This window comes from Mesoplodon bidens (genome assembly GCF_964165515.1).
Source record: "Mesoplodon bidens genome assembly, chromosome: 15".
In the NCBI taxonomy this organism is placed as follows: Eukaryota; Metazoa; Chordata; class Mammalia; order Artiodactyla; family Ziphiidae; genus Mesoplodon; species Mesoplodon bidens.
The window spans coordinates 24305287-24330747 of record NC_138171.1 but is presented as its reverse complement, the minus strand read 5'-3'; the positions used below and the strand labels follow the sequence as shown (position 1 = coordinate 24330747).

Genomic DNA, 25461 nt, shown 5'->3' with positions numbered 1-25461 from the left:
AGCCTACTGACAACTCACACCCACCCTGATGGAATGCCTCCCTCACCTGCTACTGCTGTCTGCAGCCTTTAAGACTCAACTTAGATGAGTCTAAGGAACTGAGGTGCCCTCCCTATCCGCACCCGCCCTACCAGCCTTCCCTTTGCTCCCACGGCTCCCGGGGCAGGTCATGGCTCCGAGCCTTTCCACACTGCAACCCCCACACAGGTTTCTTTTCATGCTTGTTTCTCACAACCCAGGCAACTCCATGTGGGCAGGGACTGTAGCTCCCATTTCTCCCCCACCTGTCCAGCACCAGCACAGAACACGTGCTTGGTGAATGCTTGGTCAATTCTTAAAACGCACTGGTGGCACGCAGCAGAAGCTAGTGAGTACGTGCTGAGTCAACACAAGGGAGATGGCAAACTCCCTCTCCCTGACAGTAACCAGATGTCCGGAGTAGAAGCTGGTGACTAAAGAAGGTAATTCTAACAGCTTAAGAAACACTTGGCTCCTGGGCCCTCAGGAGTGGCAGGTGCATGTCCCAGATCTACCTGAAAGATGACTCCGCTGGCTCCTTCTTCATGACCTGCAGCAGACGAGTTAGTAAGCCCCTCTTCCCATCACACACCAAACTCCTGAAATAAAACAGACAGGAACATATTGGGGGCAGATCTGAGAGGCTGACAGGGGCCAACTTCCACTTGGCCAAAGGACTGTGTCTTGGGGCCCTGGGGTTGGGTGTCTCTGCTGGGTTAGGTGGGTAAAAAAACATGGTGACATTTCCAAACCTACAAGATGTCCTCCTGCTCTACCTGGGTCCAGAGCACCCTAAGGACTCCTGCAGTCTCACAACTGAATAGCCAAGTGCATTCTCACTACCTCTCAGGGCAGCTTTCCCTGCCCAAACTCACTGACAAGTGATCAGAGGCCACAACCAGAGTCACACAGGGCTCAGAACTGCTGGAGAGAGGGCTGCTTACAACAAAAGTGGGTTTGAAATACCACGACAGAGTCTAGCAGATGGGGCAAAGTCCGTGCCCACAGGGTGAGGCAGGGAGTACCCTGGGCCCCAGGTTCAGCTCCAGTTGGCCTTGGACAAGTACCTGAGGTTCTGGGCCTCCGCTTCCTGGTCTAGGAAGCAAAGACAGTAAGTGAGGAAATGACTCAGGCTGCATTATCGGGGAGAGAGGGCCAAGCAGGCAGGGACTCTAGGTCCTTAAACTCCTCCTTCAAATAGAGCAGCTCTACTATTCACCCACTACAGGTATTAGGGTGGGACTATATTCAGTTTCAGTTGAACAAAGATTTCTGCTACTTTAAAAGTAAAAACAAACAAACAATCAAAAAAGGCTGGAGAATTACAACTCCTGTTGCTGGATACAGTCCTCCCTCCCCTGACCCCTGTGAGCCTGTGACTTCCCTGCTCCGCTCTAGAAAGTGAGACAAGTATAACCCAGCTAATGGGACTTGGCAGAGGGCAGGAAAGGAGCATGTCAATGAAGCTGAGTGACAGGGGAGAGAGCCGAGTATATATGACCTGTGGTAGGTGACCTCTCTGAGCCCCTGCTCCCCAGTCTGTAAAGTGGAGGCGACGATGGAGCTTCCCTCCAAGGGCTGCTGTGGGGCTCCAATGAGATAATGCAGGTGACGGGAGGACGGTGCCTGGCACACAGGAGCCCTCAAGACACTGTAGCTACATGTGAGTGAGAAAGGACAAGTACACACACCTGTGTGCACCCATCTGGGAGCCCTGGGACACGCAGGAAACCAGGGTGGGCTGTGGGCCACAGATGCACCCCAGCCAAGCTCACCTGTCAGTGTTGAGGACGGCTTCCACCTCGGGGATGTTGGCCTTGAGAGAGATGGCGCTGAGTTCATTCAGCTCTTGGTTGTTGAGCAGTAGATACTTGTTCCTGAAATAAATGTGTTGGAGGCGGTAAAGGACAGGAACTGTGGCTGCCGCATCAACACTGGGCTAGTCCCCTGCCCATCTGCTGTGGAGGGAATCCGAGAAGCCCCGGGGTACCCGCCCCCAACGCCACTTACCCCGAGCCAGCATTCTGCGGCAGGGCACGCAGCCCACTGCTCTCATGCTGTGGGAGTCTCCCTGGCCCCAACGCCCACCCTCTGCCTGCCACGTCCACTTATGAGGCCCCTTTCCTTAGCATCTCTAGGCCTTTCTTTTGCCACTGAACATTTCTATTTAATTTCTCAAAGGCACTTTCAACTCAGTGATGTCCAAATCAAACTCATCATTTTACTCCTCAAGACTGACCCTGTTCCAGCATTCCCACCAGGAGGCCTGAGTCGGCTGTGACACTCCCTCCCTCCTTTCCCTTTCACATCCAGGCCTCTCGTCACCCAAGTCATGTGGAGAGAACCAGCTTCCTAAATGGTCTCCCCACAGGAGTCAATCCCACACACAGCACCCAGAGTGATCTTCAGATAACTGGAATCTGATCATGTCACTCCCATAAACAATGCTCCCACATTTTCACACTGCTTTAGAATATATAAAATCCAAGCCTGAGAACACGACCCATCAGATCTAAGAGTCTGATGAAAGCTAGGGGCTCAATTCTTCAGGAAAAAAAGGACACATTCAGAACATATTGGTGCCGTTTTTCAGGGCTGACATACTTGCTGGAGCTTGAGTCCTTCAGACAGAGAACCTCTCAAAGAGGATGATCAACACGATCCAGACAAAAGCTGCAAAGTGAAGGCCCCTGAGGTCACATGTGTCCTCAGGCATGTCCTATTAGCTTATACAATATTTCAAAAGAATATAAACCAGCACTTAAAAATCAGGACTTTTCACATAAATCTTAATTTCTGGCTTTCCTTGGGGGAAAAACTCAGAAGCTATGCAACACTGGGCCTTGTTTCCTGTACACCAACAGCTGCTAAGAGCTGAGCAGTGGCTGCCTGTGTGTTCCAGCTCACCAAGGTCTCACCAACGCCAAGGTCAGCTGCCATTTACCCCTCCCCTGCACTTTCCTTATATCAGAGAATCATTCTCCAATACATTCTCCACCAAAGGTTGGACAGTTAAAATAAGAGGGCAGAGTGTGTTTCAAGGAAAACGGGGGAGAGTACATCTCCTTGTACAGGTGAAGAATATTCCATCTGCTCAACATGTCAATACTCAGCCCACTTTGGCCATCTGAGGTTCCTGCTGGCCCCTGCGAATAGCCAAGCTCCTGGCTCAGAGGGACAGACGGCTGAGAGCTGTATTGACCCCAAGGGTAATAAGGGGCCAGCGACTTCCGCACTCACTTCCAAGGTGGCTGTGGGGCAAGGGGAAACTCAGTGTAGGGCCTGGCATAAAGGAAGGGCTGCACAAATGGCAGCCCTGATCACGGAAGTGCAGCCCCATGCGGTTGCCCTGAGGTGAGAGTGGCTCTCACGGCGCCCAGGTCCTCCTGAGCCGAGGTCAGCGATGAGACAAAGGGAGAAGAAAAGACAACGAAACAACTCTCCTCCCAGGGACGGCTTGTACTTACTCATGGTGGTCGCTGAAACTCTGGAGGAGCCTCAAAAACTGAATCTTCAAGGTGATGTCCTAAAATACATGTGCATCCTCGATGTTAAAACCACAGTCACAATGTTCCAAAAGAAAACAAAAGGCTCTGCTGACAGCCTGGACGTCACTCTGCTTCTCTGAGCCCCTGTCCTCGCGCATAGTGAGGACTTCTCTTTAGTCAGAAAACCCTTTGTCCACATCTGGCCAACAGGAGATTAAGCTAATGTAGACCCTTCCTGTTAAAAACACCCCAACATACTGGATAAAAAATAACTGAAATTGGGCTTCTCCGGTGGCACAGTGGTTGGGAATCCACCTGACAATGCAGGGGACATGGGTTCAAGCCCTGGTCCGGGATGATCCCACAAGCTGCGAGGCAACTGGGCCCGTGCACCACCGCTACTGAGCCTGCGCTCTAGAGCCCGTGAGCTGAAACTGCTGAAGCCCGTGCACCTAGAGCCTGTGCTCCACAACGGGGGAGGTCACCGCAGTGAGAGGCCCGCGCACCGCAGGCCCCTGCTCGCCGCAACTAGAGAAAGGCTCACGGGCAGCAATGAAGACCCAACGCAGCCAAAAATAAAATAAATTAATTTTTTTTAAAGTCTTAAAAATAAATAACTGAAATTATTTTAAATGTGAGGCTAAGTTCATAGGAAAGAAAGGAAATTCCACTAGAATCAGAAATGAAAGGACCGAGTTCAGAGCAGTGAGCACGAGAGCTGATGGCTGGCAACTCTGGGTGGGTGGAGAAGTGGAAATGAGACTTATTCGGGCCAGGGCTTGGGTTTCAATGCTCTGCAGGGACCAGACAGAACCTTGGGCGCATGGAAAGCCTGCAGAATGTATACATTTGGTGAAAAAAGGGTTAGAAAAACCCCACCTACCAGCCCAGGGAGCTGGCAAAGAAGCCTGTCTCTGCCAGGGTGCTGCTGGTGGTGGAGGGGAGCCCCCAGGTCCCCAGGAGGACCCTGGGCTCACACTACCAGAGTGAGGGCAGACACTCAAAATGAAACCTTGCCCTGGGATGCTGTGCCCTCTAAGTACCTGGCAGACAAAAGCCAAATGTTCTATAGGACTACTTCCAGGGCCCAGGCTACACGTACTCACAGGGGAAACAAGCTCCCCCTCCCCTGAAGGTGACCTTCTACAAACAGTACAGAACACAAGGCAACACTCCACCCCGAGGTGAGTCTGAAGACTCAGACACAAGTAGCTCCCCATGAGCAATCCAAAAAAGACTATAAAAAAGTAGGTTATGAATAATTAAAGAGGTAAAATTAAAGACAGAAAATGCAACAGAAGAACAAAATATTAACATAATGAATAAAAGACCACGTAGCTTTTGACAAAGATCCAGACAAAATGTCTAGAAATGCACAATATATTCACTTGAAATTAATTCAAATGGATGTGCTAAAAGGTAAATCTGACAAAGCCAAGGAGAAAAACAGTAAACTGGAAGATATGGCACTGAGGAAAGTCCCCAGAATGTAGCTTAGAGACCAGGGAGGACCCATGTCACTGGGCCTGGTGGCCGTGTGGCACTTTCCCCCTCATGCTGATAGCCGATGATCTTTCTTTTGCAAGAAACAGAGGCTCAGAGATTCAGTGGCTTGTTCAAGCTCTCCCAAAAAGCTGAGTGGCACAACAGGGCTCCTGACTCGCAGTTCAGTGCCCTCTAGGGCACCGTGAGAAAGACCAAGCAAAGGTGAGCCCTTGGCCCTTAAAAATGAGAAAACCTCCTAAAGCCCTTTTTGGAGGCAGACCACTGGCGTGGTTCTGGAAGGCAAACCTACTATCAGTGGATGTAAATTACAATGGGATAGAGAACGGAATGAGGAAAAACTTGCTGTTCCGTAGCAGAGAGGGTGGCCCTGTCTGGAGGAAAGTGAGTGCCCTGCCCAGAGGTGAACAAGGGAAGGCTGGCTGGAGGGCCTCAAAAGGCATTTCTGGATAGGTGAAGGGTGGGGCTCAGATCCTTCCCCAAGGTGGCTTCCAATTATGGGGTTACACAGGCTATGACTTTCAGTTTCTGCTTTACTCTCAAAGAACGAAATTTCAAAGGGCCAAGAGCAGTTCTTGAAACAACTACTTCTGGCAAGCAAAGCCCATCTGTCACCAAGGTCCCTGCTCACCGGGCTACAGTCACAGTTCTGGTTGTGACCGTGGAGGACAAGGGCAGATGCTGAATGCTTCCTCCAAATCAGTTTGTCAAACAAATTGTTCAGCCCGGGGATCAGCTTGAACTCCGCAATCATTCTGTGAACCTGGATGGGGCAGGAAGGCAAAAGCATTAAGACAAATGTGCTGTGAAGGCCTATCAAAGCCTGGGCAGGTAGGTACCATGAGGCTTCAGGACGAAGAAAGCATTGCTGAGGTTTAAAGAAAACAGCCACACTTGCTCTACCCTCACCACCACTCCCACTACCCACAAACATGCTCTTAAACTCTCTAGAAGGAGACATTAATAACTGGTAATATTAGATGCTTCATGGGAGAACCCTGAATGTTCAGGATCAGAGGGGAGAAAGGCTTCACTTATACTCATTTACACCTTTTAATACAGAACTATGTGAATTACTGACCTATTAAAGTAATTTTTTACATAACATAAAACAAAACTATTACTACTTTTCAGGGCTGTTGTAAGGATAAAGTCAGAAAACGTATGTCTAGTCCAGAGCACAGCCCCAGGGTTTACTAATTCCCATTTTACAGAGGAAAGGAAAGTTTAGCAGGACTGATGTGGCCAAGGCAGGGGTGGAAATGTCACCCTAACTCAGGTGTTCTGATCTGAAAGCCTGTCCCTTCCCTGCCCACCACAGGCTGGTGTTTATCTTGGGAGACCAGAACTTGACAGTGCTGTGACTCTGGGCAACATTCTTCTTTAAGCCTGCATCCCTTGATGGAAAATGAGGGCTGATGAAGCTGCTGAAAGGGCTGAATGAGGGAGGTCATGTGGGGGAAGCTCAGGGTCTCAGCTCTCAGGAAGCGCTGGAAAAAAGGACTGTTGTATTGATTATTTTCATTAGCACCAGAGGGATGGAACTTAGGACATTTGGTGAGCATTTCCAGTCTAGTGATTTCAACTTAGCCAAGACTGGTCAGAGAACCTGGCCCGAGTGCACAATAATAAGGTCACTCCAAGGAGGAGCCTTCTGGGGGACCTGGCCGGGGAAACTGTTCCCCCTGCTGTCCTGGTGTAGGTGGGGTCTGTGAATCCATGTCCCCACAGTGCCTAGCACACAGTAGGACTCAGTTAATGCTGACTGTGCAAATGAGGACACACCAGCATAACACTGGTTCTCAGGAAGGCAGGGTTCTGGGCCAGCTGATGGTCCCTCCCAAGGAAGCGGCAGCTGTGATCACAGTTTAACTAAAGACCACAATGATTCATAGAAGCTTGGTAACAGGAAGGCTCAGGGAGCAGGGAACTGTCATGGTGAGGGGACAGAAAGAAGAGTCAGGGCAGCAGAGTTTACATCCTGGCTCTCACGATGCCTGAGATGACTGAGAGCAGGGCCCTTTTTTGTATCTTCGTTTTCACAAGCATCAAGTCGGGTAGAGGTCACCACCTGCTGTATAACTTACAAAATAACCTCAAATTCAAATATGAATGACTGTGAAAGTGCCTCAAAAAAGAAAAAGCACTCAACACAGGTAAGATATCATGACTAATGTTTTTTATAAGAACTATATCCCATATTAAAGGAAGGAGCCCCAGTGCTGTGGACATCAGGGCAGGATCTCATCCAGCGTCCTGGTTTTAAATGCCAACCACAGGGTGACGACGCCCAAAGTTATACCTCCAGGCCTCTCTTCTCCCCTAACTCCAGGTGCAGGGAAGCCAAATGCCAGTTCTAACAGACACCTAAACCTACCTTGTTCAAACTGAACTCCTCCCCTTCCTCCCTTCAGACGTCTGCCCCTCCAGTCCTTACCCACCAGTCTTAACCATGTCAAGAAATGGCAAACCATTCCTCCCACCTGCTTGCAAAGAGGTAAGGAAGTTACCTTTAACTCCTCTCTCCACTTATGTCCACATCTAACCTATCAGCAAATCTTACCTGTTCTACCTTCAAAATAGATCCAGAACGCAAGCACCTCTCACCACTCCTGCCACAAACATGCTGGTCCTAGCTACTGTGAGCTCTTTCGCACAGCAGCCGGAGGATGGCTTCCCATTGCACTCAGAGTATAAACACAAGAGCCCTTAAATGGCCTATGAAAGCCCAATGCGACCTGGCCCCCGCGTGACCCCTCAGCCCACCTCTCCTCGCTGCTGGCTCCTGTCCATGCCCCCAGCTTCCCTACTGTTCCACCAACCCACCAGGCAGGTTCGCACTCACTTCCCATCTGGGCCTGCTCCCTCTACCTGGCAGGCTGCCTTGAGGGTCAGCATGCCTGGCTTCCTCGCTTTCTTGAGGACCCTGCCGGGCCAGACGTCATCCTTCGGCCGGTCTTTTCCCTGCTGCCCTCTCTAAAACTGTTCCTCACTTGTAAACCTGTGATAACTGCACCCACCTCGCAGAGAGCTGTGTGAGAGTACAGCCCTTAACTGAGAAAGGTGCTCAAGGACTGCTGAGCTCCCAGCTCCCCCTTCCCTCAGCCCACCCCTCCCCCCAGGCCTCATTTCACCCCTAGGAGAATGCGTAGGGAGCGCGATGGGCCGCTTATGTACCTTGAGGAGTGCTGCATACTTCTAGAGCCCTCCCCCTCCCCCCTGCTCCTCCCTCCTGGAACTGCTTCAAGGTTCAAGGAACCTCAGCATGGCTGGGCACCCCCGCAGTTGCCTAGTTTTCATAACTTGACACAGTTCCGACCCACCACCCCAAGCCCCCATCAGACTGGCAACTCCTCCAGTGCATCTACAGGGCAGACACCCACCCTTTACTCTGCACATTAACAAGGTCAGATAACATGGCTAAGCCACCCACTCCTGCCCGGGGCACCAATGCTCTGTCTAGAAATGATGCCCACAGCAAGGTACAGTGGAAAGACTATAAGCCCTGGAATCCGACCGGTTTCCTGATGTGTAAAACAGGGATAAGGGAGCCAACCCCTCGCTTTGCTGGCCAGAGACAGAGGCATTGTGAGGGGCGGCCTAACAGGTGCCTGGGAAGAGTCTGCCCGCGGCTCCTCCTGCTCTGAGACGTGGCGGAAGGGCCCACCTGGTTTCGCTGGCGCCCCATCAGCAACACGCAGAGGACATAGAGCACCTCCAGTTTGTACATGATCTCATGCATGATCTTCATTGACTGAGGCAGCTGGGTCCTAGGAGAAGCGTGAGGCAGGCCATTTTCCTCCGAAGCCCCTGGAGGAGGGAGCACAATGGAGGCTGAGACAGCCACCAGGAGAGAGGGTTCAATCACTGCTCATGAGGAAACACGTTTCTGCCCCTCAAACCTGCGCTGAACAGACCTGAGGTAACGGAGCCATCAGACTGGGCCCTGAGTCCGTGACAGAGACTTTGAAAGCCACAAAACTCTCTCCAGGCCACCGGGTTCAGGGAAGCTTAGAAACTTAGGAACATGGACTCTGCAATTGTATCCCACCGGCTTTTAACACCCAGCAAAAATACTGTGACACAGCCAACCCAGTAACCTGATCCATGCCCTGCCCCCAAATCCCTTCTCCTGCCACCACCAGACCCACCGCGCCCACCCCGAGAAACTGCCCAGACAGATGTCCAGCAGCAAACTGTGTCAAATTCTCTTCAGGTCACAAAGGACTCTGAGTACTTGGTCCCTCTGCTTAGATGCCACAAGGGGGCACTGCTGAAGGACTAAAATGGAGGCTTTTTGAAGATTTTTTTCCCTCCTGTTTTTCAAACAGCCATGGAAAGTTTCCTAAGGCAGACGAGGCATCACAATCGATACTAGTGATACAGATGAACATATTATCTACTAGCAGGTTTTCATTTTACCCAATTTCATTATTAGCGACAACAGCAAAAGCTACCTAATATTCATGGACACGATATGTGTCAGGCATTGGGTTTTGGGCTTTAGGTAAACCATCTCATTTCCTCTACTACCCAGTTAACAAAGAAGTCTCAGTGGGTCACGCAGGCCGCACTGGAGGGTACTCTCGGGAGTGGGGGCAGAGCAAAGGGATGAAGACTGAGGGCGGCTGTGGAACGACAACTTGCTGGCTGTGTGACCCTGGGCAAGTCACCTCCTCGGCAGGCTTTCAAGTGTTCTGTAAACGAGAAGAAAAGTAGTGCTGCAGCGGTCAGCTCGAGTTCCTGTGAGGAGTGAAGGAGGACACAAGAAAGCCCAGCACCTGATTCTTGGGAAGCCTCACTCTTAGGTCCCTATTATTTTAAAAGGTCAGAGTCAGGAGACCTTAGGATTTACTTCCCCTTAGTTTTCCTCATCTTTAAGGTGAAAGGATGAATCAGTAACTACTAAGGTCCTTTTTAATTCCTATTGGAACTGTTGCCCTAGGGGCCTTTTGAAAAGGCCAGAAAGTCTATGTGGTACAGAGCAGTGGTCATGAGATATATTCCGGTGAGGCGCATGCAGTTATGATTTCTGTACGGTGATATCATGACCTAAAAACCTAACTTACTCCACCCTACAGACTTAGAACTATTTTTTCCAGCCTTGTTACATCACTAATATAAAAGCTGAAAGATGACCAGCTGCTGAACGAAGCAGGACAGAGAGGCAGTGCAGCACAGGGGTTAAGGACTCGGAGCCAGGCTGCTGGGTGGCTTTGGGGAAGTCTGTTGATGTGTCTATGCTTCAGTATCCATCCTCATCTGTAAAACAGAAATAATGGCAACAGTACCTATCTCTTACCAACATTGCAAAGATTAAATGATTTAATATGTTGAAAGTGCTTAAAAAATGCAGGGCACAGGTACCCAACATACAAGTATGTGTTAAACAGAAGTAGAAAACGAACTCTGAGTATTTGCTAATGCTTGCTCGCTATATGTTTTCTTCCTTTTAATCTGCAAGCTCTTAATGACAACGAAAGTGACAGCCAGCAAAGACTAAGAAAAATTTACTGGAAAAAATCGAATTGAGAAAATTCTATCTATTCACATATCTTTTCTTGCATGTTGGGAGGAAAACCATAATTACTCAATTTACGTCTTGGGACTCCTTGGCCCCACTCCCAGAACAGTTTAAGAGTCAACTGATTTGTAAAGAGAATCTGAACAGCTATCACGCAGAATCGCACCTCTGCTGCACACCTGCCATGTAGCCTCCAGCGCCTCAGCGTCCTCATCACCTAGCTTGGGGGTCTGGGGGGGACTGTGGGAGAGGACGTCTGTGGAAGAAGCAGGGGCGGCGGATGGCGCATGAGCCCTCCTCAGTAATGAACGTCTGTGGAGAAAGAGAGATGCAGGCAGCCTGGACTCTGCCGAGTCACTGCCAACTTTTGGTGCCTGGTTTGCAAAGGCCTGACAAGAAACTCTCTGGGATAACTATTTTCACGAATCACAGTCCTGAAAGCAATGGCCAGAGCTTAGTAACGAAGTGATTCCCAAGGATGAGGATGGAAAAACTAGTTTAAGAGGCCTGTGCTTCCCTCCAAATCTCTTCAGCTCCACAATACTGACTAAAGTGGGTACCACCCTCCATATATCTGTACTGTACCCTGGGGCACACTCACTTAAAAAAAAAAAAAAAAAAAAAAACGGCTCTGAGCTATGATTCCCATGCCATACAATTCACCCCTTTCAAACGTACAATTTACTGGCCTTTAACATATTCACAGAATTGTGCAGCCATCTCCACAATCAATATTAGAGCATTTTTATCACCCCTAAAAGAAATCCTGTTCGCATTAGCAGTCACTCCCCATTTCCCGCCAAGCCCCTACAGCCCCAGGCATCTACTAGACTACTTTCTGTCTCTATGGAACTGCCTATTCAGGACATATTATATAAATAGAATCATACAACTTGTGTTTTTTTGTTTCTAGCACAATGTTTTCAAGGTTGATTCAGGTTGCACTATGTAACAGTATTTCATTTTTTTAAACTACTGTATAATATTCTATTACATACAATATACCACATTGTTATCCATTCATCAGTTGATGGACATTTGAGTTGTTTCCATATTTTGGCTATAGTAAATATGCTCTTATGAACATTCGCGTCTAAGTTTTTGTGTAAACATATGTTTTCATTTCTCTTGGGTATATACCTACAAGTGGAATTTCTAGGTCATACGGAAACTATGTTTAACCTTTTGAGTACCTGACAGACTGCTTTCCACAGTGGCTGTACCATTTTGCATGCCCACCAACAGGGAATGAGGGTTCTGATTTCTCCACCTCCTTGCCGACACCTGTTATCTGTCTCTCTTTTTTAAATTAATTAATTAATTAATTAATCTTTCACTGCATTGGGTCTTTGTTGCTGCACGCGGGTTTTCTCTAGTTGAGGCGAGCAGGGCTACTCTTCATTGCGGTGCGCGGACTTATTGCGGTGGCCTCTCTTGTTGAGGGGCACGGGCTCCAGGCGCGCGGGATACAGTAGTTGCGGTGCGTGGGCTCAGTAGTTGTGGCTTGCGGGCTCTACAGCGCAGGCTCAGCAGTTGGGGTGCACAGGCTTAGTTGCTCTGCGGCATGTGGGATCTTCCTGGGCCAGGGCTCAAACCGTTTTCCCCTACATTGGCAGGCAGATTCTTAACCACTGCGCCACCAGGGAAGCCCCATGTTACCTGTCTTTTTGATGATAATCATCCTAGTGAGTGTGGAGTGGTATCTGATTGTGGGTTGGATTTGCATTTCCCTGATGGCTAATGATGCTGAGCATGTTTTCATGTGCTTGCTGGCTATTCTTATATCTATACTTCTAAGACACATTAGTCTGTAATTTCCTTGTGATGTCTTTTTTTCTTTTGGTCTCGTTTTGATATCAGGGTAATATGGCTTCACAGAATGAGTTAAGCAAAGTTCTTTCCTCTTCTATTTTATGGAAGAGTCTGTGATGTACTGGTGTTACTTCTTTAAGTGGTTGGTAGAACTAACCAGTGAAGCCTTTTGGGCCAGGGCTTGTCTTTGGGGTAGTTTTTCATCACTAATGCAATCTCTTGTTATAGGTCTGTTCAGATTTTCTATTTCTTCTTGAGTCAGTTGCAGGAGTTTGTATCTTTCTTATAATTCTTCCATTTCATCTAGGTTATCTAATTTATTGGCATACAGTTGTTTATAGTATTCTCTTAGTCCTTTTAAAAAATCTTTGTAAGGTTGGTTATAATATACCCTCTTTCATTCCTGATTTTAGTAATTTGAACTTGTCCCTTTTTTGCTCGGTCAGTGTAGCTAAGGGTTTGTCAATTTTGTTGACCTTTTCAAAGCACCAACTTTTAGTTTTGTGGATTTTCTCTATTGTTTTTCTATTCTCTATTTCATTAATTTCCTATCCAATCTTATTATTTCTTCGGTTTGCTTTGGGAATATAGTTTGCTCTTCTTTTTTCAATGATTTAAGGTGGAAAGTTAGGTTATTTTTTGAGCTCTTTTTAAACGTAGGCATTTACAACTATAAATTTATAAGCATCCTTTAGCTGCATTCCATAAGTTTGGTATGTTGTGCTTTCATTTTCATTCATCTCAAAATATCTTCTAGTTTCCTTTGTGATTTTATCTTTGAACCATCAGTTATTTACAAGTGTATTGCTTAATTTCCATACATTTGTGAATTTCCCAAATTTCTTTCTGCTATTAATTTCTAATACCTCTCCCTTGCGATTGGAGTACATACTCTGTACAATTTTAATCCTTTTAACTTTCCTGAGTTTTTTTTTTTTTTTTTAAGGCCTAGCGTATGGTCCATCCTGGAGAACATTCCATGTGTACTTGAGAAGAATATGTTCTCTACAGTTGTTGGGTGGAGTGTCCTATATATATATCAGTTTAGTCTAGTTGGCTTACAGTGTGGCTCAAGTCTTGTATTTCCTTGCTGATCTTCTATATAGTTGTCCACTATTGAAAATGGGTTATTAAAGTCTCCAGCTATTATGTTGAACTGCCTATTTCTCTCTTTGAATCTGTTAGTTTTGCTTCATTTACTTATTTTTGGCTCTGTTGTTAGATACACATGCTGTTATATCTTGACAGAGTCACCTTTTTATATCATTATAAAATCTATTTTTAAAATCTCTGATAACATTTTTGTTTTAAAGTCACTCTTAGTACAGCCACTACAGTTTTCTTATGGTTGTCCTTTGCATGATACTGTCATTTACTTTCAACCTATTTCTACCTTTGAATAGAAAGTATGTATCCTGTAGGCTGTATATAATTGGATCTTCTTTAAAAATCCAACATGACAATCTGTGTTTTGAATGAATTATTTAATCCATTCACATTTAATGTTATTACTGACAAAGTTGGATTTACTTCTGCCTTTTACTTTTTGTCTTCTATATAGCTCACTTTTTTGAATTCCTCTAGTTTTCCTTTAACACTTTCTTTTGCATTAAGTAAATATTTTCTAGTGTAACACTGTAATTCCTTTAATGACTTTCTCACTATATTTCTAAAGTTACTTTCTTAGCAGTTGCTAGAAGGCTTGCCTGCCATATACATCTTAACTTGACAGACTCTTTTTCAGATATAAATTAACTTAATTCCAGGACTCCCAGAGCTCCCTCTTCCCCCTTTTTGTGCTATTATTATGCATACTACATCTACATGTGCTAAAAGCCAAACAATATACTGTACAATACACTGTATACATTGTTACACAATACACTGTTATAATTATTACTTTAAAAAATTTTATGTCCATTAAAGCAGCTGAGAAAAGGAAGGAGACAAGTAAATATTTACAGAGTCTGCTATAGTAACCCTCTTATTTACCATTTTGATTTTCTTCACTGATTCCTGTCAATTCGAGTTACCACCTTGTCCAATTTCCTTACTCCAATACAACTTTGGGTCCACCCACTTTCTTTGACCTGTTATTGTCAAATATATTACATTTCTATATGTTATAGGTTCAACAATGTAACTATAAACACATAGTTTTATACAACTGCTTTTGAAATTAATTAAGGAGAAGAAAGATGCACATATATTGTCTTTTATTATTATACAATTACCTTCACTGATGCTCCGTTTTTTTGCTGTGTGAATTTGAATTACTGGCTGAGATAAATTGCTTTCAGCCTGTACTTCTCCTAAGGCAGGTCTGCTAGTAGTGAATTCCCTAAGTTATTATTTATCTAGGAAGCTGTTTGTTTCACCTTCATTTTTTTTTTTTTTTTTTTTTTTGCTGTACGCGGGCCTCTCACTGCTGTGGCCTCTCCCGTTGCGGAGCACAGGCTCCGGACACACAGGCTCCGCGGCCATGGCTCGCGGGCCCAGCCGCTCTGCGGCATGTGGGATCTTCCGGGATAGGGGAACGAACCCGTGTCCCCTGCATCGGCAGGCGGACTCTCAACCACTGCACCACCAGGGAAGCCCTCACCTTCATTTTTGAAAGGTTTTATTGGATGTAATTCTTGGCTGAGTTTTTTCCCAGCACTTTGAATACGTCATCCCACTCCCTTCTGGCCTCTGTCATTTCTGATGAGAAGTAAGCCGATAATCTTACTGGGATACTCTTGAACATGTTGAGTCATTTTTCCCTTGCTACTTTCCAGATTTTCTCTGTCAGCATTTTCATTATGATGTGAATGGGTGTAAATCTTTTGAGTTTATTCTACTTGCAGTTCTTTGAACTTCTCAGATGTGTACATTAACCATATTTGGGAAGTTTTCAGCTATTATTTCTGTTTTTTTCTGTTCCTTTCTCTCTCTCAGTGAACTTTTCATTCCAGTTATTGTGTTTTTCATCTCTGGAACTTCCATTTGGCTTTTTATATCTCTTATCTCACTATTAATATTCTCTATTTGATGACACATTGTCATCACTGCTTCTTTGAGGATAGTTTCCTTTAGTTCTTTGACCGTATTTATAATGGCTGCTGTGAGGTCTTTGTTAATTCTGGTATGTGGGCTCTCTCACAGGCAATTTCTGTTGCCTGCTTTCTCCTACGTCTGGGTCACACTTTCCCGTTTCTTTGCATGTCTTGATTTTTATTAAAAACTGGACATTTTAAGTAAATACTGTAGCAACTCTTGATACTCTTCCCTCTTTCTTCTTTCAGGGCTTGTGGTTGTTTTCTTGTTTATTTGTTTTAATGCCCTGGCTAGCCTATTTCAGTAAAGTCTATTTCTCTGAGGACTGATGAGGCCACTTGGCAGAGAGTGCAGCCTTGGGCATGTGTCCCTGGATGACAGTGTTTTAGCAGGGCTCTCTTTGTCTGGCTCTTTCCTTGGTATCTCTGTTAAACTTTCTGCCTCATCTAGTACGAAACTCAGTTGTCAGGCTCCACTAACTGCTGGCTGAATGCTCTACTGTTTTTGACAATGCCTTGAGGCATAAATTGCTCCAAAGTCTGATTGAATTAAATTCAGGCAGGGGTAGTTTTTGAGACTGAGGTTTGTTTTGACCCCAGCTTTAAGTTCTTCTTAGCCACCTCTTTCCTTGGTTCTCTCTGGTGAACTAGCTGGCATATGGTTTGGCTTTTTGTTCTCAATTAAAAAGAGCTCCTTTTATTTTCTTTCCACCAAAATCTACACTGTTTCTGAGAATGACCTTGAGCTCAAACTTCCCAACATTCTGTTCTTACCTATTACCTCTCCCTCTGGCAAAATCTCAGTGCTATTACTCTGAGCAGGATAGGCAGCCTCTATAGCTTCCTCAGCTTGCCTCTGCCTACATGGTGGAACCTCTGTCCTATAAGAGAGCTGGGGCAAGGGCAATAAGGGCCATAGAATTCTTGGCCTACTGGGCCTGGGTAGAGCTTCTGTACTATGAGTACAGTATGGAGGTGGATGGAGGGAAGGAGCCCCTGGCATTATGTTAAATCAAATAAGTCAGAGAAAGACAAAAACTGTATGGTATCATTTAATGTAGAATCTAAAAAAGCTCAGAGAAACAGAGTGGTGGTTACTAGTGGTGGGGTGGGGTGGGGGGGAATGGGGAGTTATTGGTCAAAGAACACAAACTTCCAGGTATAAGGTTAACAAATTCTGGGTATCCAGTGTATAGGATGGTGATTATAGCCAATAATACTATATCATATAATTGAATGTTGCTAAGAGAACAGATCTTAAATATTCTCACCAGAAAAAAAGAAATGGTAATTATGTGATGGGATAGAGGTGTTAGCTATTGCTACAGTGGTAATCATTCTACAATATATAAATGTATAAAATCAACACACTGTACAATTCAAACTTACGCAATATTATATGTTGATTATATCTCAAGAAAGTTGAGAAAAGGGATGGAGGGAGGGAGGGGAGGGGAGGGGAGGGAGAAAGAAAGGAGCCCCTGCCCTCTTGGCTATATTCATCAAGAATTTAGCGTCTTCCACTCGGAGCTGGAAGGGATGAGAAAAGCTGGTAGCCTGCCCCTTCCAGTGAGATTCTGTATTCCTTGTTTGGAAGCTGAGGGAGCCCTGTCTTTTAGGCCACACCTGTCCAGAGTGGAACCTGCATCAAGCAGAAATTCTAGTGTCATAGGCTCTCAGTGTTCTCACTAAATTTTAGTAGATTTTCTAGAAGAAATGTTTCCCCACTTGTTGTACAGTCTGAGAACAACTTCCACAGACTTTATGTGGATGTTTGTTGTTGCTGCTGTTGTATACAGGCTTTGTTTAGTTTCACTGACTAAGCAGATCCACGGAGCTCCACACACTGCCATCCCAGGAACGAAACTCCTCCCTTCACTTTTTTTTCTTTTTTTTTTTTTCTTTTTGCTGTATGCGGGCCTCTCACTGTTGTGGCCTCTCCCGTTGCGGAGCACAGGCTCCGGATGCGCAGGCCCAGCGGCCATGGCTCACGGGCCCAGCCGCTCCGCGGCATATGGGATCCTCCCAGACCGGGGCACGAACCCGTATCCCCTGCATCGGCAGGCGGACTCTCAACCACTGCGCCACCAGGGAGGCCCCCTCCCTTCACTTTTATCTGCATGATTCCAGTGGGAATTCCTGGGTTTGTACAATTTGATCCCAGAGTCAAATGCTTTGGGTTGAGCACCTCACCCAAAACAGGCCAGAGTAGTTCACCAAGGAGCTGGAGCTGAGACTAGGAGTGCACACATTCACTAGGCAGCCTACCTGTCAGAATGGAGGAAAGATAAGACTGAAGAAACGTGTAGAAAGAAGTGGAAACAGAGAAAGAACCCTCTGGGTTCCTAGAAATGCTCCGGTAATGTTTCCAGTTGATTCCTTGGGTTCTGCAACAAAGCCCCTGTCCCTGAAATCAGGTCTGCTTTAAGGGAGCTCAAAGAGGTTCTGTCACTGGCTATCAAAAGTCTTAACAATCATGATCCAGGACTGCCCTGAGGGAAATTCTACTTTGAGCAAATTTCAACTTATTCTGCTTGGAAAAGAGGTCAAGAATGGCTCTAGGAACCCACAGGAACGCTCCCCACCTCTCAGGAGACCCATCCCGAGTACCTTGATTGTGCTCAGATTCCTCATTAGCCACTCGCATCAGGGCATCTAGCACCAAAGCATTGTCTAGCCAGGTGTACCACTCCTCCAACTCCTGAAGGAAGCTGGCTGTGCCCGTTGACTCTGACACCTTTCGAGTTGCCAGCTTGCAAAGCCGCTCGACAAAGCCAGGGATGCTGAGAAGGGCCGCTGTCGAGGAAAGAACAAAAGAGGAAATGTCAAAACAGAGACCAGCTCTAAAGCACTCAACAAACAACCGGCTTCTCACCTTAATCTGACGGCAGTTAGTCAGAGCTTCCCTTTAAAATGAAATGCCAACCCAAGGCAAAATAGTAATAAAGTTATAAAAACAAATTCAATTTTAGCATGTGCAGGGAAACAGATTCATATCTACTGGTGGGAATATAAACTGGAATAACCTTTACGCCGTAAATCTGTGTGTCTCTGAGCTAGGAGGTCCATTTCTGGGGATTTACCATAAAGAAATAACTAATTATATATACATAGATATCTGTATAGAGAGGTTCATTGGTGTGGTTTCTATAACAGCAAAAAGGTAGAGATAACTATGTGTTCATTAATAGCATACTGATTAAATGATACGTCCATGCAGTGGAATACAACACACAGACACTAAGACCAATGACACACACATCTTTATACAGCAACTCCAGAAAGATGTTTGAGTTTACTTGTTAAGGAAGTAAATTATTATTATTATTTTGGTGATTTTTATAAAAATTTATTTATTTATTTATTTATTTATTTTTTGGCTGCATTGGGTCTTCGTTGCTGTGCGTGGGCTCTCTCTAGTTGTGGTGAGCAGGGGCTACTTTTCCTTGCAGTGCGCGGGCTTCTCATTGCGGTGGCTTCTCTTGTTGTAGCTGTGGAGCATGGGCTCTAGGTGCGCGGGTTTCATTCAGCAGCTGTGGCACGCGGGCTCAGCAGTTGTGGCTCGCGGGCTCTAGAGTGCAGGCTCAGTAGTTGTGGCGCACGGGCTTAGCTGCTCCGCGGCACGTGGGATCTTCCCAGACTAGGGATCGAACCTGTGCCTCCTGCACTGGCAGGCGGATTCTTAACCACTGTGCCACCAGGGAAGCCCCAAGGAAGTAAATTATTAAACAGTATTGGCTTAAGCCCATTTTCTTTAAAATTTTTAAAGTTTTCTTCTTTAAAATATGCACATAATATACATATACACAGATAAAGAATGGAAGGATATATACTGTGGAAGGTATTTACTGTGGCTGTTCCTGAGTAGGAGAGGATATAAATGCTTCTTTTAAAACTACTTAACTATGGTTTGATTTTCCTATAACACACACATATTAGCAGTAAGAAAAAAGATAAGCCTTTTCTTTTTTTTTTTTTAAGGTAAAGAAAGAAACTGAATAATTAATTACCCAGCTCCTATTTGCACCAGTCCCATTTTACTGACAACGATGAGTAGGACAGAAATTCTGGTCAGCATAAAGAACATAATAAACTTTGAAGGCAGGGAATACAGGTTCAAATCTTGGCTCCAAAATTTAACCTTCTTTAAAATAAAGCTAACGCCTGTACGTATTTGCTTGTATATGCATTAAATCTTCTTAAGGATAGAAAACAGTGGTTTGCCAAAGGCAAAGAGAATAACACCACTGGGAATACAGTGGGAGGGGTACTCTTCAGTGAACAACTTTTTGAATTTGTAAATTTTCTGAATCATGTATCATCTAATCAAAAATTAATAAATAACTAGATATTTCAAAATATCAAGATATTAATTTGGGAGTGTACAATATGGTTTAAAGAGTAATTATCTTATAGAAACACTGAAATATATGCAAGTGAAATCTTACAATGTCTGGGATATGCTTCAAAATAATCCAAAGTGAGGACGGTAGGAGTAAATGAGGGTAGAGATAAAGACAGGCCATCAGGGGCTTCCCTGGTGGCGCAGTAGTTGAGAGTCCGCCTGCCGATGCAGGGGACACTGGTTCGTGCCCCGGTCTGGGAAGATCCCACATGCCACGGAGCGGCTAGGCCCGTGAGCCATGGCCGCTGAGCCTGCGCGTCCGGAGCCTGTGCTCCGCAACGGGAGAGGCCACAACAGTGAGAGGCCCGTGTACCGCAAAAAAAAAAAAAAAAAAACCTACACTGAGGGACTTCCCTGGTGGTCCAGTGGTTGGGACTTTGCCTTCCAATGCAGGGGCTGTGGGTTCAATCCCTGGTCAGGGAGTTGGGATCCCACATGCCTCATGGCCAAAAAACCAAAACATAATACAGAGGCAATATTGTGACAAGTTCAATAAAGACTTTTAAAATGGCCCAAGTCAAAACAATCTTAAAGGGCTTCCCTGGTGGCGCAGTGGTTGAGAGTCCGCCTGCCGATGCAGGGGATGTGGGTTCGTGCCCCGGTCCGGGAAGATCCCACATGCCGCGGAGCGGCTGGGCCCGTGAGCCATGGCCGCTGGGCCTGCGCATCCGGAGCCTGTGCTCCGAAACGGGAGAGGCCACAACAGTGAGAGGCCCGCGTACCGCAAAAAAAAAAATCTTAAAAAAAGAAAACCAACTACATTGAAATTAACTTTTCCTCAAAAAGTTAAATATAGAATTACCATATGACCTAGCAATTTCATCCTAAGTTCACACCCAAAAGAAGTGAAAACAGGTGCTCAAACAAATACCTGTGTATGCATGTGTTCAGAGCAGCACTATTCACAACAGTGAAAAGGTAGAAATAACCCAAATGTCCATCAATGTTTCACAAATTGGTATGTACACACAAAGAATATTATTCAGCCATAAAAAAGAATGAAATACTGACATGCAAAAGCACTGATGAACCTCAAAAACATCACAATAAGTGAAAGGTATGATATGCGATACAAAAGATCACATTTTAAAAATTTCATTTATATGAAATACCCAGAATAGATAAATCCACTAACAGAAAGCAGATGGCTGCCAGGGGTTGGGGGTAATGGAGAATAACTGCTGAATGTGTACAGGGTTTCCTTTTGGGGTGATGAAAATGTTTTGGAACTAGATGGTGGCTGCACAAATTGTACATGTACTATAAACCACTGAATTAAATGGTTAATTTTTTATGTGACTTTCACCTCAATTTAAAAAATATATATACTGAGATAGATTTTTTTTTTTGAGATACCATTTTTTTCCTTATCAAGTTTGACAAATATCAAGAAGTTAAAAAAGGCCCTGTACTGGGAAGGGTATACAGGGTGGAAAGATGAACTAGTAATTTCTACAGAAGGTAAATCTGTTAATATCTATCAAAGTTTAAAAGGCAAATATCCAGCACATTAAACTCCATACATAAGGCTGTTATTTGTAGGAAAAAAGACTTGAGGTAAACCAAATTTCCATCAACAGGGGACTGGTTAAATAAATTATGCTACGCCCATATACTAGAATACTATCCAGTTGTAAAAAGGAATCAGATAATTCTGTATGTACTGGAATGGATGCTTTGCAAGACAAAGTTAAGTGAAAAAAGCCAGGGGCAGAATGGTGCTCATTTTACATCACCATCAGTACAAACAGAAGGGAGCCTGTCTTCTCTTCTTCCCCCCTCCACCCCCGTAACTGGTCACGTACAGAGTATCCCTGGAGGGACAAATGAGAAACTGGTAATAGGTCACCACTGGGATGGGAACAAACTTTCTACTGTACACCTGCTGTTCCCCTGTAGTTTGTGAATTTAAAACAAACAAACAAAAACTAAAATTTTTTCCCAAAAAAATAAATTAAATAAATGAAGAGTTTGGATTTCTAAAAATTTCTAATATTGAAAAATTCCAAAAAGATGGATTTTCAGTCACACCTCGTTTCTCCAGGTAAATAGCTCCAGTTTCTCTAACTGTTCCTCACAGGGCAGTTCCTAAGACCTAGTCTTCACACCCTGCACACTGAACACAGACCCTCAGATGTAACCTACCCAGTATTCAGGGTTCTGAGACTGACTTCCACCCCAGAGATTCCTGAGCTTTTGTTGGTCTCTTGAAAAGCTGATGAAAGTTTTGGATTCTCTCCCCAGGAAAAACTCACTGGCCCATTATATTCACCAACTTATACACAATCTCAGGGGACTGGCACCCCAGCATCATACGGTCTTTGTACTTCTCACAGCTTTATCAGTAGCTACCACATTCACTGCTGGTTAACGTTAAACAGGTTGACAGCTAAAACACCCACAACTTCCGATAATCTCTGCAAAAGCAGACCTCTTCTCTCCTCTTATTTGTTAAAACATTAGTATTTCCCAAACACTCCTGTAAATTTTCCTGTTGCAGTTTAGGCTCTGCTTTCCATCTCCCTGAGATGATTCTAAATTAGCTCATATGCTGTGTAAATCAGATTGGTGTCACCTATAAACTGATACACACAGGCCTGTGGCTTCATCTACATCTGACTAACATTTTGAGTGATTTTTTCCCTGCAGATGGATCCATTTGTTCTTATCTGAATCAACAGAAGAGATAACTGGTACTTTCTGAGAAGCCTAAGAAGTTCTCTAACATTTTTATTATCTAAGCTCCAGGAAGATAGCATAAGACATCATTTTGCTGGCCAAGAAAACTATTTCACGGCTGCAGTTTATTAAAAACAAAACAAAAACTTTTCGGCAACACCCTACACACTTCAGCTTTCCACACTAAAATGGATTGAATTGTGTCCCCCCTGAAATTCATATGTTGAAGCCTTAATCCACAATATGACTGTATCTAGAGACAGAGCCTTTAGGGCGGTAATTAAATGAGTTCGTAAGACTGGGGCCCTAATCTGATAGGAATTGGTGTCCTTACATAAGAGGAAGAGACACCAGAGCTCTCTTTGTGCATGTACAGCGAAAAGGCCACATGAGGACACAGTGAGAAGGTGGCCATCTGCAAGCCAGGAAGACAGGCCTCACAAAAAACCACTGCTGATGGCTCTTTAATGTTGGACCTCTAGCCTCCAAAACTGTGAGAAACTAATTTCTGCTGTTTAAGCCACCCAGTCTGTGCTATCCTGCTATGACAGCCAAAGCTGACTATTACACATACCTCTATTTCCTTAAAAAACTAAAAATAGAGCAATCCCACTCCTGGGCATATATCCAGAGAAAACCATAATTTGAAAAGACACATGCACCCCAATGTTCATTGCAGCACTATTTACAACAGCCAGGACATGGAAGCAACTTAAATGTCCATCAATGGATGGATGGATAAAGGAGATGTGGTACATATATACAATGGAGTATTACTCAGCCACACAAAAGAATGAAATAATGCCATTTGCAGTGACATGGATGGACCTAGAGATTGTCATACCGAGTGAAGTAAGTCAGACAGAGAAAGACAAATATCGTATGATATCGCTTACATGTGGAATCTAAAAAAATGGTACAAGTGAACTTATTTACGAAACAGAAATAGAGTCACAGATGTAGAAAATAAACTTATGGTTACCAAAGGGATGGGGGGGAGGGATAAATTGGGAGCTTGGGATTGACATATACACACTAGTATATATAAAATAGAGAACTAATAAGAACCCACTGTATATAGCACAGGGAGCTCTACTCAATACTCTGTAATGACCTTTATGGGAAAAGAATCTAAAAAAAAAGTGGATATATGTATAACTGATTCACTTTGCTGTACAGCAGAAACTAACACAACACTGTAAATCAACTATACTCCAATAAAAATTAATTAAAGGAATAAAAAAATAAAGGTATTCACTACTGGAGTTCAATTAAAGATAGACAACACTAAGGACTAAGATCTTTCTCATTCACTTGTAATTTAATTATGTTCACCTTGGCCTTCCTAGGGCATTTGACTGGAGAAAAATGTGTGTGAGGCGGGGGGACAAGGAGATAGGAATTATGGTCAGAGAGTCAGGGAGGACTAGACCCTGTACAACAACATGTGCTAAAATACAACATTTAATAAAGCTTTATCCCAAAAGCTATAAGCTGACATTACATGTAGATAATCTCATGGGTTAGCCACACAGGTATCAAAGTGAACCTTGACATTTTATAAAGCCTTCCTTTTTTCAATCCCCCAAATCAATGAAAACTAGGCTTGGGGTTAACCCTCAGTTAATTAAAAACCCAACTGACTAGAATACCTCATTCCCCAAGGATGATGGGTAATGGTGGTTTTACTTGTCAGCTTACAAACAGGTCCATGAAGGTAATCGATATCAAGAGGATAAAACTAACCTGCCAGAATAGATTCCTTAAATGGGAAACTAAAAGATGAAAGTTACTTAGTACCTCAGCACACACAGGTATCCATTACTGAAACTGTATGACCCTCAGTTTCCCAAGCTGTGCAATGGGGATGCTAATCTCTATTTCACAGGGTTGCTTGGAGGATTAAACAAAATCACTCCTAGGTAAAGCAGTTAGCTCAATGTTTGCCACACACAGGAGCTTAAAAACATTAGCTTTTGTCAATGTAGGTGTATGCATGTGCTTAAACTAGGTTTGAGGTATAATTTAGTTATAATAAAATTCATGTTTTTAAGAATGTATATTTTATGATTTAGTAAAATGAGAACTCCCCCAAAGTCACAAGAAAGGAGGATGGGGGTAAAAACCCTATAAGAACCTTCTGGAAAGGATTCACCATTCTAGATACCATAAAGGACATTCATGATTCATGGGAAGAGGTCAAAGCATCAACATTAACAGGAATTTGGACGAAGTTCATTCCAACCCTCATGGATGACTTTGAGGGGTTCAAGACTTCAGTGGAGGAAGTAACTGCAGATGTGGTAGAAACAGGAAGAGAAACAGAATTAGAAGTGGAGCTTGAAGATGGGACTGAATTGATGCAATCTTATGATAAAACTTTAACAGATGAAGAGTATGGATGAACAAAGAAAGGGCTTCTTGAGATAGAATCTACTCCTGGCAAAGATGCTGGGAAGACTGTTGATGCAATCAACAGTCAAGGGGGAGGGGTGGTGGGAGAGGGATGGTTCCGGAGTTGGGGATTAGCAGTTGCAAACTATTATATATGGAATGGATAAACAACAAGGTCTTACTGTATAGCACAGGGAACTATATTCAATATCCTGTGATAAATCATAATGGAAAACACTATAAAAAAGAATGTATACATATATATAACTGAATCACTTTGCTGGAAAGCAGAAACTAACACAACATTGTAAATCAACTATACTTCAATAAAAAAAGATTGTTGAAATGACAAAGGATTTAGAATATAATATAAACTTAGTTGATAAAACAGCAGCAGGGTTTGAGAAGACTGACTCTAATTTTGAAGAAGTTCTACTATGGGTAAAATGCTATCAAACAGCATTGCCTGCTACAGAGAAATCGTTCATGAAAGCAGGAGTCAATGAATGTGGCAGACTTCACTGTTGTCTTATTTTAAGACATCGCCGCAGCCACCCAAGCTTCAGCAACCACCACCCTTATGAGTCAGCAGCCATCAATATG

General features: G+C 44.4%; 1 protein-coding gene across 1 annotated transcript in view; it reads right to left on the bottom strand.

Moving 5' to 3' along the window:
• TRPC4AP (transient receptor potential cation channel subfamily C member 4 associated protein) overlaps positions 1-25461 on the bottom strand; it is a 71557-nt gene that overhangs the window by 5625 nt on the left and 40471 nt on the right. Inside the window, exons 7-12 of the mRNA XM_081255125.1 lie at positions 17991-18176; positions 8677-8819; positions 5641-5772; positions 3486-3544; positions 1794-1895; positions 534-617 (exon numbers count right to left, since the gene is read on the bottom strand). Of these exons, the coding sequence (XP_081111251.1) occupies positions 534-617; positions 1794-1895; positions 3486-3544; positions 5641-5772; positions 8677-8819; positions 17991-18176 (706 nt within the window). The remainder of the gene's footprint in view (positions 1-533; positions 618-1793; positions 1896-3485; positions 3545-5640; positions 5773-8676; positions 8820-17990; positions 18177-25461) is intronic.